The 20,077-nt window shown below is 38.3% G+C and overlaps 1 protein-coding gene across 2 annotated transcripts; it reads left to right on the top strand.

The window, feature by feature from the left end:
• Positions 1-4,274: 4,274 nt before the first annotated feature.
• Positions 4,275-16,140, top strand: LOC149012191 (Ribosomal protein L35). Of its 2 annotated transcripts, XM_089158869.1 has the most exons (5): positions 4,275-4,687; positions 4,796-4,893; positions 4,972-5,056; positions 14,546-14,662; positions 14,812-16,140. In XM_089158869.1, exons 1-4 carry the CDS (start codon positions 4,454-4,456, stop codon positions 14,633-14,635), a joined length of 507 nt encoding a protein of 168 aa, XP_089014995.1. In that variant the 5' UTR covers positions 4,275-4,453; the 3' UTR covers positions 14,636-14,662; positions 14,812-16,140. The 2 variants fall into 2 exon arrangements, with proteins under 2 accessions (XP_089014995.1, XP_089014994.1); XM_089158868.1 differs by having other exon boundaries at positions 4,276-4,687; positions 14,546-16,129.
• The last annotated feature ends 3,937 nt before the right edge of the window (positions 16,141-20,077 follow it).

Raw genomic sequence — 20,077 nt, forward strand, 5'->3', positions numbered from 1 at the left:
ATGAATTGCTTAAATTATCAGATGAACATGGCTTATTCCAAGTCAAAATCCAGTTATAGATACTACGTTGTGTTTAAAGGAAAGCTGCCTGGAATTTATACACAATGGTCAGATGTCTCTGTTTGCATCAGAAATTTTGACAAGCCTCTTTACAAAGGCTATGTTGATTTATCTGAAGCATTGAGGGATGCCAGGAAGACTCTTGGTATTAACTTCTACAAAGATCCGAAGATTGAAAAAGTTGATCAAAAAGATTTCAAAGGAGCACTTATGGCGTGCGATGAGTGTTTTGTCATAAAGATGGAGATAAAAGACCTCACTGAGCAATGTGAAATAAACAGGGTGTCTGCACTGCGCCTTGTTGAAGAAGTAAACAGCTTAAGGCTTGCGAACCGTAAGCTTGAAAGCGAGAAAGTAGAGTTGATAGCACATCTACTTCGTGCCAAAGATCTCTTAGGCATGAATGAGTCAGAGATTATGACATCATTTGTCAGAAAGCATAAGAAAAGATCAAATGAAGATTCCAAAGATAAACCCTCTACAGATAAACAGATTGTAGAAGCTTTAGAACCTCCTATCCAGCAATATGTAAAATCAATTGATGAAATGCTGGTACAGGTCAAGAAGCTACTATCAGCGGAAGATGGTGGACCCAGTTCATCCAGTTCTACAGGATCAGATGGCTCGTAGAAGGCCCTCCAGAAGAGATGAGTATAATAGAGGATCCAGAAGAATAGTCATTGCCCAACTTGGAGACATTTCTATTCTAAGATGGGTAAACAGATATGGCCAGATACTTGGACGAAGGTTCAAGAAAAATAAGAAAGCTACCTGTTTTCTGAAAAGATATGAAAAGAAGCATGATGAAAAGGTGACCAAGAAAGCCAATAGAAGGAGCAGATCCCAAATCATGGAAATGATGGATGATCAGCCCTTGAGATACAACGAGACTATTGCAGAAATCATTAGCCTCGCAGCTGAAGATTTTGAAGTAGGAACAGTAATTGCCTAAAAGATTCCACTCACAACAAAGATGCCGCTGACATCATGCTGATGTCATGTAACCACTAAATAAGAGTCCTTTTATCTTTTATTAAACTACCTTTTATAGTTTTTGGATTCCACTTTATCTTTTATTAAATTATGTTGTATAAACTTTGAAGTCCAAAGTCTATAAATAGGACTTCTTGTTTTAAATAGAGAAGGGAGAGAGCTTGAGAGAGGAGTGAAGCTCTATAATAGTAACTGTTGTAAGGTTTGTAATAGATGTTTATGAAGTACTACTTTCAAATATTGCACTTGTCTTGAGAAGATCAAAGCGAAGAAAGACTGCGTCTTCTTCCGTAAGTTTCTTTTTTTAATTTCTTTAAGATATGGGCTTGTAGTAGTGTAGTAATTATGTATTTCATGTCATCTGTATGCATTTTCGAGGTGGATAACCGTGGAACATGCCTACAGTAGTGCCTCTGTTCTTGGTGACGACCACCACTGCATACATGTAGCTGCATATCTCATTAATAATCCCAGATGAGTAGTTTCAGTGATAACCGAAACTAGATGTATGCGCAGATGAGTACAGGTTAAAAGAGACCCAACTCCAGTGCTACCTAGAATTGGTGAAATACTGTTACGAAAGCTGAAGTTAAATAATCCTAAGAATTATTCAGAAGTTCAGACGACTGTTTATAGCCCCGTGAAATAGTCGGTGAGGTGCCTGACGGTCTGAAAATCTGTCTAAGTCTTAAAGAATGAGTAAAGTTAAAGGACCCTATCTGATAAAGTCAAGAGGTAAAGGCTATAACAGTCAAGGACTGGGTAAAGGCCTCAGCAGAGCCGTGAAGGGCAGTAAGTGTAAGTCCCGTTATGCCGGCGAGGTTGTAGAGGTGCCAGATGAGTCTGTTTATGGAAGCCTCTCTTGACCTAAGGAGACAAGTACCATTAATTTGGTTGGGTTACTCCTTGAAAATTAAAAATTTCACACTTGACTTTGCATATCATTTAGACTTTGCATCAACTCATATAGAACTCAATAAGAGTTGAGATCCGGTTGAAAGCGAAATGTATATATATATATATATATATATATATATATATATATATATATATATATATATATATATATATATATATATATATATATATATTTATTTATTTATTTATTTATTCTTTGATTCAATAATGTAAGACTTCAGGATTTCTTAATTTCTTTTAATGATGACTTCTCAACTAAGTTGGCAAGGAAAGGTATCTCCTTGATTAAATTTTCCAACTCTAACAAGGTTTTCAATTAGTGTTGGAGGATCTTTTCGAAGATTAAGATTCATCCTAGGTTAATTTAATACTTTCTTTTGACGTGTCTTGAATGTGGGGATCAAGGTCAAAGCCATTGTTTCTTTGTGGAGCCCATTCAACCCCAATTGTGTTTTTGTGAAAACTATGTTGAATCAACTTGGCACATTTTAGTTTCATTTGATTGGACTAAGGGCATGAGTTGTAGGACCATTGGGATTGAGAGTTGAGTTTCTTTCCCACTACTCAATGCTCCATCTACATCAATCTCTCTTCTCTATTTAAGATCTAGATAGACTCTCTTTGCAGTGGATGTTCTCAATAATGATGATCACGTATTACTTTATTTGAACTATAAGATGCTCACCAGATTCTGAATGGATCCTTAATTGTGTTAGTGTTTGGATTTCAAAGTTAGTGTCATATATTCCCTACCCCCACCCAAAAAGGAAACAAAAACACCTATTATAGGAGGTAGGATTTTTTTTTTGGTGAAATTGAGCCCGTGCCAACTTACATGCATCTTGATTACATCTTAAAGGAGTAGCATTTTACATATAATTTAAATATAAGGGGGCCTTTGCCCTTGGCTCCCGAGGGAAGGAAGTTATTAATCTTGTTCCTTCTTATGACACCTAGAATTGTATTTGTTAGAAGGCTATTGTTTGTTTTGTTAGCCAAAAATGATAATATAATAAGGGGAATCAAAGAATTAAGAGAAGATCCGGAAAGACAGAACTTGAACCAAAAAAAAAAGAATAAAGGAAAAACCGTCGAGACGCGTCAGACGCTTTCCTTAAAACAGATTCGTCCCCTCCACAGTGTGCTTGAGGATACAACGACGAACAACGATGTACTTAGCACAAAGTATATCGCAACGATGAACTTGACAAGTGCCTTCCTTCTATCACCACACAATTCAAATACAAAACCAAACTCGAAGCCAAACTCAAACCATTAACAACACTCACAAATCGTTTTTCCCTTAAAACACACTTAGCATTCTTCTTAAATCATAAAAGAAAACACAACACAACACAACCATCTTCACCAAGGAGGGATCCCTATTTATAGATGAGATCAATGTCTCTTTAACTAGCTTGAAAGATGAAAAGCCATAGTCATTATTCCCCAAACTAAATGAATTAAGTTATGGAAATGAAAAGCTTTATTAATAACCAAGTTAGAAACGAGAAGTTTCTTGGAAATCAAGAGTCCCCAAAATCCTCCATAATTATCTTAGGGAAATGAGAAGTTTGTTGTTAGGAAATAGAAGGTCCCATAACCTCCATTCATGAATTCTCCTTGGGAGATGAAACACCCAATAGTCCATAGGTATTCCCATAACCTTTCATTCATGACCTCTCTCTTAGTGCAATGAATCACCAAATAGTCCATTGGTATTCCATGCACATATATCCACAAATTCATTTATTTCCACAAACTCTCCATATGAATGATTTTCATTCACATTCACTCATGCTCAAAGAGCATATTCCAACATGTTTTCACTCTATTTAACCCTATATTTAATTTGTCTAGGGGTTTAGAATCGACAGGTGAAAAAGTTAGGTAGGATTTTTGGTTTTTTTTTAGTCGATACTTTCCACCACTAACTTTGGATAGATAGGATCAAATCACTCTTTGGAGGCCGAAGTCAACTGCATTCTATAAGGTTAGATTAGGCACAACTTCTCTTACAAGCAGGCTCTATTGATCTCCTACCTTCCAAAAAAATTTCAGTGGCCTCATCAACTTATCCCATGCAACGTGGACATTTTAAGGTGAATTTGGTGCCCTTAAGATTTTTGTTCACGTTACGGTTGAAGATTGGTTCATGTCTTTTGCTAAGAGGGTGTGAGAAGAAAACTTGATCGGCAGACCATTTTTCAATCCTCTCATACTCGCATAAGCCTGACCTTATGAAATACAAAGAGGAATTTTAAGGAAAAAAAAAAAAAGAAAAGGCAAAAGGCGAAACTGAAGGCTAGTGAAGCCCAAAGGAACCGAAGCCTCGGTGCCCGGCCCTGGCTAGCTGGAGTGGCGTGTGGATCGTCTATTTTACCCTTCGACGACCTACCGAACCCAGAAGCGAAGCCTGAAGCCTGGAGCCTGGAGCCTGGAGTAGAGGTTTCGCTCATACCATTTGTGAGATACAGAAGAAATGCAGAGATGGTGCGGAAAATTTCGAATTTGGGCTCTTTCTTCTTCGCAGCATCTTGCATCGATGTCATCTTCTCCTCGAATTCTTCTTCATTCTGCCCCACAGAAATTTCTTGAGCCATTTCCACTACCTTTTAACAAAACTGTTTTAAGGTCGTGCTTTGCTTATACTCCTTCAATGGCCCTTCCTCCATTTGTTGATGCAGGGTTTCGAAGTTCATTTACTAATCTTTTGGTATGTTCTTGCTAATTGGCTTGGTGTCTTCTGGTTAATATGTTTGACGTAGATTTGATCGTCTTTTTGAGCTGTTTTGCATGTATTTGCTGCTTTGACTGATTTCAGTTGAATCAAAGGCGCCACTTTTCTTCCAAGGAGCGTAAGAGAAAACCTGGCACTCCTGTCACTTCCAAGTTGAAGAAAATTAAAATGAAATCCTACTCGTAGGTTCATTGTTATTTTGTATCTTTTGAACCATTAAATATTTTTTCTCCTAATTTGGTATTTTAATTCGGTTCCAGATCATTCAAGATGAGATTTAGAACTATGAATGATGGTAAGATTCGGCGATGGAGATCAGGAAAACGACACAATGCCCATTCAAAGGTATGTCAACTTCGCTCGGTATTACAATTTCTACTTTTATTTTTAGTAGATCTTTTCGGTTGATTGTATACCTTTGAGTTCAAAAGGAGGTGGTATATGGGTGGGACATCAGAAGTTTCTTCGTGAATCTTCTTGGTCTCAAAAGATATATTGAGAATTTGAATTGACATCCTTGTGGGGAAATAGTTTTGATTGTTTATGTCTTAAGTCTGGGCCTGACTTCTTCAAGCTGATTCTATTTACCTTATTTAAGCCTTCTCTCGGAGCAGCCATAGTTGTGCTAGTAATAAAGCTCTGAGAGGTAATAATTTGGAAAAAGTAAGGACTAACTAGATTGGTTTTAGGCAATAAGATTACATTCATAAAGTGTTCTCTGTTGATAAGAATTTGAGGCTTACAGCAGCTGGAATTAGATTAGGGGTCATTGATTGGTGAGATTGTAAAATGTAAAAGCTTCTGCCGCCAAGGTTATGATGTGGTTGTTAGTTAACGGTGCCTACTTTGTGCAACAGATGTGGAATGTCAGGAATAATTTAAATCCACCTCTCAGTTACCCTTGAAAAACGGAATCTATTCTGCCATGATGTTCTTATATATTCATCTCATGTTCTAAACCCTACTGGTCCTTTCATTTTCAGTCTGAAAAGCCAATTTTCTGAATTACCCTTGTACCCTTCAGTACTAGAAAACCATCATAACTTTAGATTTAACCACCTGATTTGCTTTAGCTTTCAACATAAGTTCTCCTCCACATTAACTGCACATAACCTCATCATTAACCTTAACTGGGCCCCACTCAGTTTTGACCCACTTTAATTGGCTGGTATGCATATGATACTAGTTAACTCGTCCCTAGATAAACCTGTTGACCTAGGGATACATCAAGTGACATCAGAGGAGTCTGCCATAATGGAAGAAGAAGATGAAGAGGGGAATAAATCTGTATCGCTTGGATGATCTTGTGCTAGAGATACATCTGAGGAAGATGAATACTAGGATGACTACCATGAAATTCATGTCGTCACCAAAGCCCTAGTAGCTGAAACCTAGGGTGAAGACTGGTGGTGGAGTTGCATATTCTACAACTGGGTGAAGACATGAGAATGCATTTACTCAGATATGATAGAGGTGGTTCTGTTCATGTGTTATCTAGGTCTTTTTTGTGCAATATGAGTTGGTTGTTGGACCAGCATGGTAGGCTTTGGAGTTCTAAATCCATATAGAACCAAGCCAACGGTTTTTCGTCCAATTAGGGTCAGAATTAGTTAATTTTTTTAGTATTTAATATTTCAGTAACTTATTTTTTTAAGTCATCTACACAATAGTGTGTTAGAGTTAGAATTGACTTTCAAGTTATTACTTCAGTTACATAGTCCTATTATTTTTCTGTGGTATTTTCATGTAACCCCGCCATTGATGGAGTAAATTGAATAGAAGTTTCAGTGTTCTCTTTGACAGTCTGTGCTTGTGAGATTTCTTCCCCCTTTGCAATCCCATTCTCCCTGTATGACCACCATTGCTTTCGTAAAAGAACTTGTTAAAGAATTGAAAAGCATCTTGTGCCCTAGTATCTGCTTTGAATAGTGACAAACTATAGGTAACAGAATGGAGTGTAGTACCCATTTAGCAGCAATTCTATTTTGAAGATAGATGCTGTGATTTTGTTCTGATGAGACTCAGAAACATACTATTGGGAAGATATTGGCAATACAAATGATGTACTTCCAATTGAATGCAGACCAGATAGATAAGATCTTGATCAAACCCAACCTTTTACAATATAGAAAAGGGCCTCTTGCAATTTTGGTTATCGGTTTATGGGTGAAAACTAAAGACGTCTAAAAAGGGATGCCCTAGGATACCTGTGACTCTGAAACACCAAGGTGATGTGAACACGAAATTGCCCCTTGGCTGAAACCCTAAGTGGGACCCACAAGATGCTCCAAAGAAGCCTCTCCAGGCTGGTCAAACCCTCTAGGAGGAGTATTTGGGCATGTTAGTCATATTTAGTTGCTGGAATTTAACAGTGGTTTAATTCTGTAGTCCAGTTTGATTAAGAAGTCTTAATTTCAGTTAGTAGTTGAGTCCTTAGTTCTTTTAAACTCTAGCACATGTGTGAATTAGAGTTTTAACTAAATAGAATTTAGCATGTGCTTCTTAGAGTTTTAAGTTATTTAAACTTTTATTTCAGCATGTCCATTAGGGACCCTTAGATCTTTTAATTTTCAGTTCAATGGTTGTGATTGTTTTGGTGGGATCCTAATCTATAAAGGAATCTACTTGGTGTTGAGTTCTTTTTGGTAGTTAAGGCTTCCTCTTTCTTTGTAAGTTAAGTCTAATTATGTGAATAAGAATATTTTATGTTTGAGGACTGTGGTTCCTATTAGAGGGGGCCACGGCGGATATAAGTTTGAGTTTCTTTTCCAAGATCTACAACTTTCTTCAAGCTTCTGCAAGTTCTTGCATCTTCCTACAGCATTCAACAATTTCCAGCAGCAACCATCATCTTCAAGTAAGTACAGTCCCCCTCACACCCCAGCTGCAGCAGCCAAGAAACCCTCCCCCACCCCTGTGCAAGACCCTAGAACCCCCCCTTGCTGTCGCAACTTGAGAGTACCCTCCCCAGCCCCTATGACCTCCTAGATCCTACCCCCACCCCTGCGACACCCCTAGGCTGCAACCCTTCCCTCCCCTATACCATGCGACAGCCATCCCCCTTTCCCTTTCTCTCTTGGCCTGTCTTTCCTGAAAAATTCTTGCAGAAGATCTGAAAATCAGTGAGAAAAGAAAAGAACGAAAGAAAGAAATAAGAAAGAAATGGAAAGAAAGAAAGAAAGAAAGAAAGAAAGAAAGAAAGAAAGAAGAAAGAAAAGAGAAGAAAGAAACGAAAAGAAAGAAAGAAGAGAAGAAAGAAAAGAAAGATCAAGAAAGATTGCCCAACAACTAACAAGAAACTTCCCCTTCTCTTTATCCACCCCCTTTTTCATCTTCCCATATCATCCCATTCAGTTTTGTCAGATCAGATCTTATCAAAAACCCTAACAACAACTACCCGTATAGATTTTGTTAAAACCATAACAACCCTTAGGATCCCAATTTTATTTTCTAATCTTTTCCTCCAATTCCCATCTAAATCAGAAGTTCAGAACAACCCATATCATTCCTAAGAGCTTCCCATGAGTTAGATACCCATAAGCATCCCGTAATATTTTATATTTATTTGTTGGAAGATTCTGGGCAAACCCTCAATTTTAGGGAAACCTTCCAAGAAAGCCTAACCCTAGAATCATGTTCACATGACAAGGTTAATGTTATGCGGTGCTTTATGTCATCTATAACTAATTAGGGATCAGTCCAAACTGGAATGGAGAAGTTGCCCATGGGATGCTTTTCTTGAGATGTGATTCTCTTATGATGAAGTACTAGGGCCTTCAAGTGTCAAATGGGTTAAAACATGGAGGCAACGTAGGTCTGACCTTGGGGGCCAGCCGCCAAATTTTATAAGGTTCCAATGGGTAAATTGGCATAAATCCAGAATTTTTGATTTTGTGGTTTTGAGGGAATAAGGAAAAGAAAATATTTGTATTCTTGAAATTGGCTGTTCGGTTAGAGCCAGGGTTTAGATGGAACGTCAAATGTACTAGGGGTGGTTGTTGTTGAGAAATATGAAATTGGTAGAATGGCTTATTGATCCATGATCTCAAGCCCTCTATTTATAATTAAGTTGAAAGTAGACTATTACAAGGAATAGAAGTTTATATGAATGCAAACTCTAATTTAACTCTTATACAAACTCTTATTAGACTCCTAATAGAATCCAACACTCCCCCTCAAGTTGAGGCATGGATATCACACATGCCCAACTTGACCAAAAAAGTATAAATATCTGTCCAGGTAAACATCTGCAATTTGATCTTCAAACTTATAGATTACGTCTGCCTTATACCCATTTGCTTTGTCCTCATCTTTACTGCAACTTTATGTCTCCAAGGAAGAACGCCCAAGAAAAAAGGTAGAATCTTCAAATGTTGAGAAGACTAAATTTCTGCGCAAATCTGAGGGAAAATATATTTTTGGGGTAACAATTGCTAGGGTAAAACAGCCAAAGTGAAACTTTTGATTTGTAGCAATGTTAGATCTTTAAAGGGAAAGTTTGCCAAGGGACAATCTCCAAAGGTAAGGGAAAATTTGTCAAGATAAGTGACAATCTCCAAAGGTAATAGAGATCAAGTTCTGCAAAGGTCAAACGACAAATCTTTTGCAAGGTTAGATCTCCGAAGGGAAGATGTCAAGTTAAGGGGCAAATCTCCGGGGTTAACGAGAGATCAAGTTCGCGCTGGTCAAAAAGATAGCTCTACAGCAATGTTAGATCTCCAAAGTAGAAGATTGTGAAGGTAAGGGACAAACTTTCAAAGGTAACAAAGATCAAATTCTACATAAGGAAGTCTACATGAAAGGCATTGAATTGTAGACATCTTCAATCTCCCCTCACGTGTAGCTTTACACGTGGGAAAACAATAACAAAGGAAAGGAAGAAATTGTAATGGGAAGATGAAAGTATCAGGAAAACAAATCTAGAGAAAATGACAAAATTTGAAAGGGGGATGACCGAGCCTACGGTGCCACTGATGAAGGTCTGATATTACCGAATGGACCGGATTAGAAGATGTAGTCAAAGCAAAAGTAGATCCTCCAATCGGCTCGAGCAAATAAAGTCCATTGTCTAGTTTACCACGTCCAATCTCCTTCCCCGGGACCAAATCCTGAAGTAGCAAGGTAGGAGTTGGTAGGAGTAGTAGAGGAAGCAGTGGTCGAGGCTGTACCGGCAGTAGAAGACTGCAGAATACGTTGCAGAGTAGCGAACTCCTTCCGTGAAAAACCAACGTCTGCAAAGAGTGTGGTGGAAACTGTCTCAGAAAGATTAGCCTTTGGTTTTCCCTTTCTTTGTGCTCGTTTTTGCTAAAAATCAGCAGGCTTCCCATGCAGTCTCCAACAATTTTCCTTGGTATGATATGGTTTGTGACAGTGCTCACACTTGACAATCTCCTTAGCTGGATTAGATTTAGTGTGAACAGACTGTAAAGCTGATTTCTCCATAATAGGAGTATGAAGCATGACTAATCGACGACTTTCCTCACACTGAACAAGAGCATAAGACTGTTCTAGTGTAGGAAAGGGAGAATGACTTAAGACTTGCACTCTGATCTGATTGTACTCCACGTTCAAACCTGCCAAGAAGTCATATACTCGAATCTTATCAATGTACTTCTTATATGTCACCACATCATCTGGATTAGTGGGGTGATAATCCCCATAATGATCCAACTCTTGCCAAAGAGATCGCAACTCAGCATAATAGTGGGCCACAGTTAGTTCCTTTTGTGTATTCTCATGAAGCTTCTTTTGTAGCTCATAAACCTGTGCATCATTCCCCAACTGTCCATATGTTTCAATAGTAGCCTTCCAGATTTGGGCTGCAGTATCAAGTAATAGGTAACCTCGGGCAATATTTGGATGCATGGAATTCAAAAGGAATGACATAATAAGAGAGTCATTTGATATCCATTTATCCTGTAAAACACCTGCGGTAGTGGGTTTGATAGTGGTGCCCGTAATATATCCAACTAGTCCTCTTCCAGCAATAGTCAGGTAAGTAGATCGAGACCAGATCAAGTAATTTGTGCCGTCAAATCTTACCGAAAGAGAATGAAGAGTGGGAAAATATTCGGATCCAATGGGAGCTGTAGTATCATTTGTGGCTGCCATGTTGAAAGAATTGTCTGCAATTCTTCAGTCTTCACCCCTTCAAAGTAACTGAAATGTCGCAGAATGCAACAGCCAAACCACCTGGTTTCTTGGCGATGGCGACGAATTGCACCGATTCTGTTCGGCTTCTCCTGAAGTAGCAGAAAACAGCAGCAACAGGTAGCGGAAGTGGTTCTCGTCCTCTCTCTCCTTTCCGTCTGATTTAGTTGTTCTTTCAGTGCCAGAAAAACTGAAGAACAATACCAGTTTGAGGCGCAGGAAACAGCGGCTTTTCTTCTGCTTTTTCTCCTCTTTTTTCTCCTGATGGCGCAGGAAGCAGCAGTTGTAGTAGCAATGATAGTAGCAGCCGTAGATATCAGTCAGAACTGAAGAATTTCTCAGCAGCGGCGGTAACTGGAAGCAGCAGGTGCGTTAGTAGCAGCGGTGGCTCTTCTTCTTCTCTTTCTCTTTTTTTTTTTTTTTTTTTTTTTCCTTTTCTGATCTTCGTTTGCAACAAAAAAGATACTCTTTTTTTTTTTTGGTCTTCGTTTGCAACCGAAAAGATAATGCAGCGGTAGATGGTGACCTAATTGCGATGGGTTTGAAAGAGAGAAAAAAGAAAGAAGAGAGAAAAGAAAAAAATCCTAATCGAATTGAGGCTCTGATGCCATGTTGAGAAATATGAAATTGGTAGAATGGCTTATTGATCCATGATCTCAAGCCCTCTATTTATAATTAAGTTGAAAGTAGACTATTACAAGGAATAGAAGTTTACATGAATGCAAACTCTAATTTAACTCTTATACAAACTCTTATTAGACTCTTAATAGAATCCAACAGTTGTGTATATGAAATTTGAACCAATTCTGACAGGGTCACAGGGGTTTGCTGGATATAAGGTTTCTTGATCTTGGAGAGGAATAGGGTTTGGCCAGAGCTTCTTGGGCTTTGGAAAATGCAAAACAAAAGGGGAAAGGAGTGGAGGAGCTGTACTGTACTTACCTTGCTGTGAATCAGTGGATAAAAAATGCTAGATGATAGGCTGAGTCCACATCCTGAAACCGGATTCTTGGATTTTAACCATCTAGGACTTGAAACACCTAGAGTTCCGGGCTGGACTTCAGGCAGCACTTCCAAATAGTTCTGGACTTTAAGCACCAAACTACCCTTGGGACAAGAAACTCAAGCCAAACTGAATCAGGTAAATTGAATTTTAACCTTTATTTTCCTCTCAAGGGTAGTATATTAAGATTACAATTGAAGTCCTAGTAAATTTAGGATTTAAAAACTTTATTCTACTTAGGGCTTCATAATGGAATCCCACAAAGGCTCATTGACCTCATGTTGGCTGCTCACATGACACAGACTGAAATTAAACGACGTAAATAAAACACTGATTAAAGACCTAAAAGGACAATTATGTCCTTGACTTACAGTTTGGAAGGAGTACTAATGTAGCCTGAAGTGAATGAGGTCAGAATTCCAAGATCTTTAGATGAATAGCAGTAAGAATAATTAGGGTTTCAGGAGGCTTTGGGCAGAGCTGATTCAAACTTCTGTTTAGGGTCAAACAAAGTTCTAAAACAAATCTGATCTCTTAGATTAAAGCCTCTCTTCGTTAAAAAAATTTAGATGACAATGCTGGAATAGTCACCTTGTCTGTTGGCATTAGGGTCAGGGTTTCAAGGGTCTCGGATCAGGGCTTCAGGTGGTCTTGGATTAGGGTCTAAAAGTCTCAGGTTGGGGTGTAAGTGGTCTAGGGTTGGGGATGGAAGGATCTGGAGTTGGGATTTGAATGACCCCTTTTTCACTTGAAATGCCTTTTCCTCACTTTTTTCCAGGCAATCTATTCAACCTGTCTTCATGTGCTTGCAAGAATCCATTAGCTCATCAAATGACAAATTAGATAAATCTTTGAGTGCCTTAATCACAGCAAAAATATGATCAAATTTAGAAGTCACACTTCTTAAAACTTTTGCAACAACAGTTTCATCAGTGATTGTCTCAACATACGACTTTGTTTAGTTAACAAATGTTTTTGTTCTAGACAGAAAATCTTGCATGGACTCATTGCCTTTTATAAACAAGGTTTTTTGGATTTACGATGAAGTGATTGGAGTTTCACGGTGATTACATTTGGTGAGCCGTGAAATTCATTTTTCAAAATTGCCCATGCTTTTTCAGTCTCTGCTGCAGAAGTTCTAGAAAACATTTTTCTCATGAACACCTTGTTGTATGAAGAACAATAGCTTGTCATCCTTTCTGTTCTCTTGTAACCTGCCCTCTTCATGTTCTTCAGAAAACCCACTTTCAACTAAACCCTAAAGTTCTTGAGATTTAAATAAGGTTTTTATCCTGATGTGCCAAAGATCATAATTTTCACTTCTGAAAATTGGAATCATGGGCTGCTGTGTCATGCTACCATTTGTTGCCATTGTTACTATGCCAAAATTGAATTAAATTTGGTGTTGATACCACAATGTTGGAAATAATGGGTAACTTAGAAGAGATGAATAGGCTATTGCAAATAAGGTGAGCTTATTGCTGTACTTAAGAGACTTGTATTATTCCAGGATGATTCCAAAGCAAAAAGCAATGAAGGCCTTAAATTGGCTTACATACTAATGAGTTAAAAATTGTGTGGCCCTCTCCTTTTTGTGGTGAGGGTTTATTTCTGAGTCTTTTGTATTAGGATGTAGTAGGGCCTACATTGAACACGAATTTGAATATTGGAATTGCTGATTGCAAGCTTGGCTTTGCCTTCTGCGGGAGATAGTTCTGATGGTGTTTAAAGTCCAGGTAGCAGACTGAAGGTAGTTCTGTAGGTGTTTAGAGTCCAGGTAGCAGACGCTGCTTGGTGTGTAAAGTCCAAGTACTGATATGTTTAAAGTCCAAGGTGCTGTTAATTCCTTGATGTTTATAGTCCAAGCTCTTATTTTGGCTGTGGAATGAGCTTGTGTTTGAAGTTGGTTCTCCATTTAATGCTGTTACCATTAGAGGACTGCTACTTAAATGAGTTAAAAGTTGAATCAGCCTGTTCATTATGAATTCTTTTCTAATTACCTATCGCAATAAAGAAGAGAGAATATGATATCGACATATGACCTTTTGAGAAGGGAAATGCAACCTCCTTAGTGGGAATGTAATGAAAACAATACACAAAAGGGATAAAGTTATGAGTCTTTTCAAGGGATGAGTTACCTGTAAGTGAACTGAGGTTATACTTATCCTTGCCCAGTTGGATTATGAATTTTCTATCATTGATGGATCTAGGACTCATTGGGTTGAAATATTCACTGGAACATGGAGATTCACTAATGAATGAATGGATACTAATGCAGCTTGACTTCAGTATCAAAGATGCTGGTGTGGTATATCTGGTTGAAACAAATAGCATTGTAGTGACCAAGCTTCTTCCAATGATTTCTTTTCCATGTATAAATGATAGTTCCTGATTCTTGAAGCAGTTTATTAATTTGGTTGAAGATCCAGTGTTGAAGAACTTGCTGCAGGATTACCAAAATGTTCATGCCTTAAATTTTCTGATGAATATCTATGTAGGTCTACTGAAATCTTTGCTGTCAATTTTCTCTCCCCCCCCCCCTTAAGATTTGGAGATGTAGTTGCTGATTTTGTAGCCTTCGTCTAATGTGTCACTGTGTCATGGCTGAAAGGTGAAGCTGCAGAACAATTTGGTGACTTTCAATTTGTATATAATTTCCCCCCCTTTTTCTATGTATGCAGTCCAAAATTGCAAAACGAAGACTTAGACTACCGGCTCTGGTCCATCCTGCTTATGCCAAAGTGATGAAGAAGCTCAACTTCTGTGGCTAATCTCAGGAGTCCTCTGAAAGCTTCCAGGTCTTATAATGAAGGAAATATTGTTTTTTCTCTTCTGACATTTATTTGTTCCTTGATCAAACACTACTCACTAAAAACCCTTGCTAGAAGAAACTTCTCTTCTTTTTCTTTTTGGGTTTTGATTAAGTGTTTTTCAATGATCATACCAGGTTTTGTTTCTTATTGGACTTGAAGGCCGGTTTGGTAGAACCATCTTCAGCCCCTAATTCTGGTTGAGAAATGATTTTATTACTGAAACAATAAAACTATGGAAAACTGCTTCTTGACCAAACCAATAACAGAACTCCACCGAGGCATGCTAACCAGTGACTTCCCATCTTGTTGAAAATGCTATCTACTTTAAAGTAGAACCAGGTTCTTTGTCATTGTGTTTCTTTGTCTTTCTCAAGCAAAATTGACCTGGGGTAACATATCCGCCCTCGTGTACAGACGGCTGCATTAATATGTGGAAATTCTCAATTTCTGAAAGCAAAGGGAGGACTTCCCAATCTGTCATAGCAATTGTTCTCTGAACTCCCTTAAGGTGTTGGTTATCTTATGTGGGTTGCTTTGGCATCTGGAAAACTCCAAGTGGCATAACGGGTATAAACATCGAATGCAGTTTGGAGAATCTCAGAGTTGAATCTTGCGCTGGTGTTATTCTGAGTTTTCTAATGTTTGGAAGTTAGTTTTAGTTTGGTTGGTTCATCTGCTAAAATTGATGGCTCACTGACTTTTGTGAACATTCTTCCCCTGATAGGTTTTGGATCCTCTCTTTTATGGGTTATCCTAAAATAAATGATAGGATTTAATTATGTGTAATATTCTAATTCAAGGGCTAAGATAAATTTAGTAAGTGCCCTTAGATTAAAATATTATATGGTAAAATCTAATAACTCATTGGTTAGATTAAAATATTATATGGTAAAATCTTATAACTCATTGGGAGATTTTTTTCCAAAAAAAAAAAGCAACAACAACAATAATAAGCCTTGTTCCAACTAAATGGGGTCGGCTATTCAAGAAGAAGAGTTAAATATATAATTTGTCATATTCGGACAGTGGAAGTGTGGGGACGAAGTAGGATTATTTTTAAGTTGTGAAGCAAACTTGGAAATAATTTTGGCTGATAAACTAGGGGTTCTTTTTGGTGTCAATTTTCATTCTTATTGATATGGTTGACCCTTAACAGACGAGCCAGGGTAAACCAAGGCTAAATTGGAGTGGCTAGACCTTGGTTGGACCATGAACGTGGGTTCTTTTTTGTGTCAATTTTCATTCTTATTGATATGGTTGAGCCTTAACAGACCAGCCATGGTAAACCAAGGCTAAATTGGAGTGGCTAGACCTTGGTTGGACCATGAACGAACTAAGTCGTGTAATGTATACACACTAAGTAGCTTGCACGGATGGAACACAAACTAACCTTCCCTCATGACTCAAAGAAGGCTCCAAGTTGAACTGGGGAGGGAGGACTAATCATAAAGTCTTGGTGGAACTCAACCACTACTCAGCTTAGATTAGTAAGTGTTTGGGAGATTGATCATATGGTTAATATAACTATCTAAAATTTATATAAACCTAGTTCATTGCTATAATCAGGTGTGCACGCTTCTAGTACTTCACTTAGCATTGAAAGCTCTGCAACTACTCTAAGGTTGCATGCATTGATTGATTTGATTGTTGGAGGTGTTCCTCGACCAAGTTGGTCGAGCACATTGTTTTGCAGGTTAGATCATCTTGCATTGACAAACGGGTGTTGGGAGCAATAGTTTTTGGCACCGTCTGTGGGAAACTGATCAAGAAGCCATGGTGTTAACCATATTTGGATTACTAGCGGGAGGTCATCTGAATGTTGCTAATGCATAGGAGACTTAACAAGAGGTGTTGCAAGTTCGAGACAAATCTCCTCCTCGTAACAAGCCACCTCCCAACTCCTCTAATTGGAACCAATTCATGACAATAAATCAATACAATGAATTATAGAGGTAGATCCTGGAGATTAAAATTTTGATTAGAGCCAGCATCTGCCAATAGGTGATTCTTGAAGGTCTTGGAGCAACAAATAAACCCATCTCAGTTGATGGAAGGCATGAAGACAGGGGATCCAAGCAAGGTGATAGTTGACCACCTTTGCCGACCAGTTCACGACGACCATCTCAAGGAATCTTGCCAAGGGAAAAGAAAATGTTGGTGATCCAATTCGACTAGCACGTGGGGCAACGTCTGTGCATAACGTGGACCCTCCCCCCCAATGGAGACAATGATGATAACGAAGGTCATGAGAAGTTTGAGATGCAAGCTAGCCATCTACCCCTCAAGCATCATAAAGGAATGGGCGATCATGATGTGCCAGACAAAGGAATTGCCAATGTGGATAGGTAGTTCGAGGATTTGGAAGAAAAGTTGAGGGATATCAGAAGAGATGACCTCTCTTCCGTCCTTAATCTCGACCGGGTTTTAAATGCCCGACCTTGATGATGTTCGACAAAATTCAGGACCCAAGGTAGCATGTCATGCGTTATAAGTCGGTGATGTCTTCGTACAAGCACAATAAGGTGGCATTACGCTGAATCTTTCTTGCCTCATTGATTGGCACAACATTCCAGTGGTTTTTGGGGTTGAAAGATGGGTCGATCAAATTTCAACCAACTTGGTCGAGTAGTTTTGTCACGCTTCCAATGTGGTGTAAACACCAAAAAAATGGAGGACACTCTTTTCAGTAAAGCAAGGCCACTCAGAGTCTATCAGAGACTTTGTTTGGAGATTCAATAATTTGACCATCCTTATAAAAAAATTTAGATGAGAAGCATTCCATGCACTCTATCAAGGAATCTCACATCCCTTTTTGCTCGAGAATCGCATGCATGACATGCCCGAGACATATCTAGACTTGCGCAATCGTTGTTACAAGCAGACAATGATCTCTAAAGCAATTGAATCTAGAAGAGAGAAGAAAGAGCTTGCCAAAGAGACTAAAGCCAACAAAGATAAGCCTTAGCAAAATAGGAGTTCAACTGGAATCATAGATAGGAGTGGTTGGAACCCAAGAAACAATCTCTATACATAATATTCACTTTGTTGAACACAAACTGATAAAAAATCTTGATGCAAATTAAGAGTTAAGGCCTTCTAAAGTGGTCGAGCAAACTCAAGTCTCGTCCAGAAGAGCAAGATAAAAGTAAGTACTATGAGTTTCATAAGGATCATGGTCATTGGACTAACAATTGCAGACAACTCAAGGCGGAGATCAAGAAACTTACATCACAAGGACACTTGAAAAAATATCTCCAAACCAATAAACAAGAAGCAACTCGGTCACCACCCAGAGACAAAAAGAGAACAAGGTTGACTAGTAGGGAAAGATGCCAAAGTCTTAGTAGAGGTCAACCAAGGTTTAAAGGAGACGATGAACAAAAGAGAATGCAAATTTCGGTTTATATAGTTCTCGGTGGTCCGACGAAGGAGTCTGTCAGGCAAGTGAAGAGAAAGGTCTAGTATGTGGGCAATGCCGAGGTAGTGAGGTCTAAATCTAGGGTAACGACGAAACCCATTACCTTCTCTACGAGAGATATGCAAGATATCAAGACCCTGCATGACGATGCTTTGGTAATCAAAGTAATGCTGGCTGGTTGCAAAGTTCATCGAGTCTTGGTCAACATTGGTTCATGAACAAACGTTCTTTCTCTTTAGGCTATCCAAAAGTTCAAGTTGAGTGAAAAGATGCTTGTTTCGCATGGCGCCCAATTATATGGATTCACATGATCCTCTACTAGGGCCTAAGGAGACTGTTAGGTTAGACCTAAGGATTGATGAACACCCTCATGTCACGGTCATCTAATCAACCTTAATAGTTGTGAGGGACCTATTAGCTTACAACATCATCCTTGGTTGACAAACCCTCAGTGCATTGGGTGTAGTAGTATCTACTAAACATATGAAGATGAAGTTCCCAAAAGAGAATGGCATTGGGGAATGCAGTTTTGATCAGAGGGCTTCTCAACAATGCTATGTCAAATACATGAAGAAGAAAGGTAGAACAAGTTCGATGATAGTAGAAGTAAGGGATGATCGAGATGAAAAAACTATGCATGGAGTAGAACCATTTGAAAAAAATGGAGAGGATCCAATTCAGTTCTAGAGATCCAGGTCGGGGCACAATAATTGGTGTCGAGCAGGAAATAGACTTCAAGGTCAAACTGATCAAGTTCATGAAAGAAAATTTTGACGTCTTTGCTTGGTCGGATGAGGACATGCAAGGTATTGATAAAAGAGTGGCTAAGCATAGACTTTGGATCGACCCCCAAGCAATTCCAATTGTCCAGAAAGAAGAAACTTTGTCGAGAAGCACGAGGCAATCCAAACAGAAGTCTAGAAATTGACACAATCAAGTATTTTTAAACCCATTGATTGGCCGACTTGGCTAGCCAATGTGATGATGGTCAAAAAAGCCAATGATTAATGGAGGATGTGTACTAATTACACTAACTTCAACAAGGCCTGTCCAAAAGACTACCGTTCGTGAAATAAATGTAACCGCAACTACACAGTATTGTGTAGCTAAAAGGTCGATCTTAGGGAGATATACTACTTCAGAATTTAACCTCTTAATGGTAATACGAGAGTGCAAGGGTTCAAAATTTTAACTAAATAATTAAACTAAATTAGCAGATCTAAATAAGTGGTCTTAACACATACATCTAATGTAATCGAATTGAGACTAAAAATAAGAGAGACATAATCATTTATCATCTGATAAATAAATAAATAAATGCATAAATAAAAAGTAGGAATAAAATATACAAACAAACAATAAATAAGCAAATAAAAGGGAAGTGACCTGAGTGTCAGCTCTGGATTGAGGGAAGGGGAGTATAACTAGGATGACTTTGATCATGAACCCTTTGCCATAGCTTACAGTCTACCAATCGGGGGAACAAATATTAAAGAAAAGAAATTGCAGAAATTAAATAACAGAACAAATAACAAAGCAATAAATTGAAAAAGAGAAACCTTAACCAAAAAGAGGCACGACTGTAGGCATTTTTTATCAATGACCCAAGGGAAAAGGAAAGCAATAAATAAATACTGAAAAATAAATCCTAAGTTAAGAATATGGAGGGATAGACAAAAGCGGGAATGGGGGGGGGGAGAGAGAAGATTACTGATGAATGCTACTTATTTGCATCATCAAATCTTGAATAATAAAAAAAAAAACTTGAACAATCGGTTCGAATCTCAACTAGCCCTAACAACCAATCTGGAATGATCCAAATTTGCATTTGTTAGACCTAGAGAAAAAAAATATCCTCTTCAGAATTGAAGCTTGAAACCTGAAGCTTGAACTCGACATTGAAATTGAAATTGCATTGATCCAAAGAAAGAAAATACACTTACATAAAATAAACTAAATAACTTGAATATTCATTGCATTAC

This window comes from Hakea prostrata, chromosome 6 (genome assembly GCF_041222555.1).
Source record: "Hakea prostrata isolate BN-2017 chromosome 6, UWA_Hpros_2, whole genome shotgun sequence".
In the NCBI taxonomy this organism is placed as follows: Eukaryota; Viridiplantae; Streptophyta; class Magnoliopsida; order Proteales; family Proteaceae; genus Hakea; species Hakea prostrata.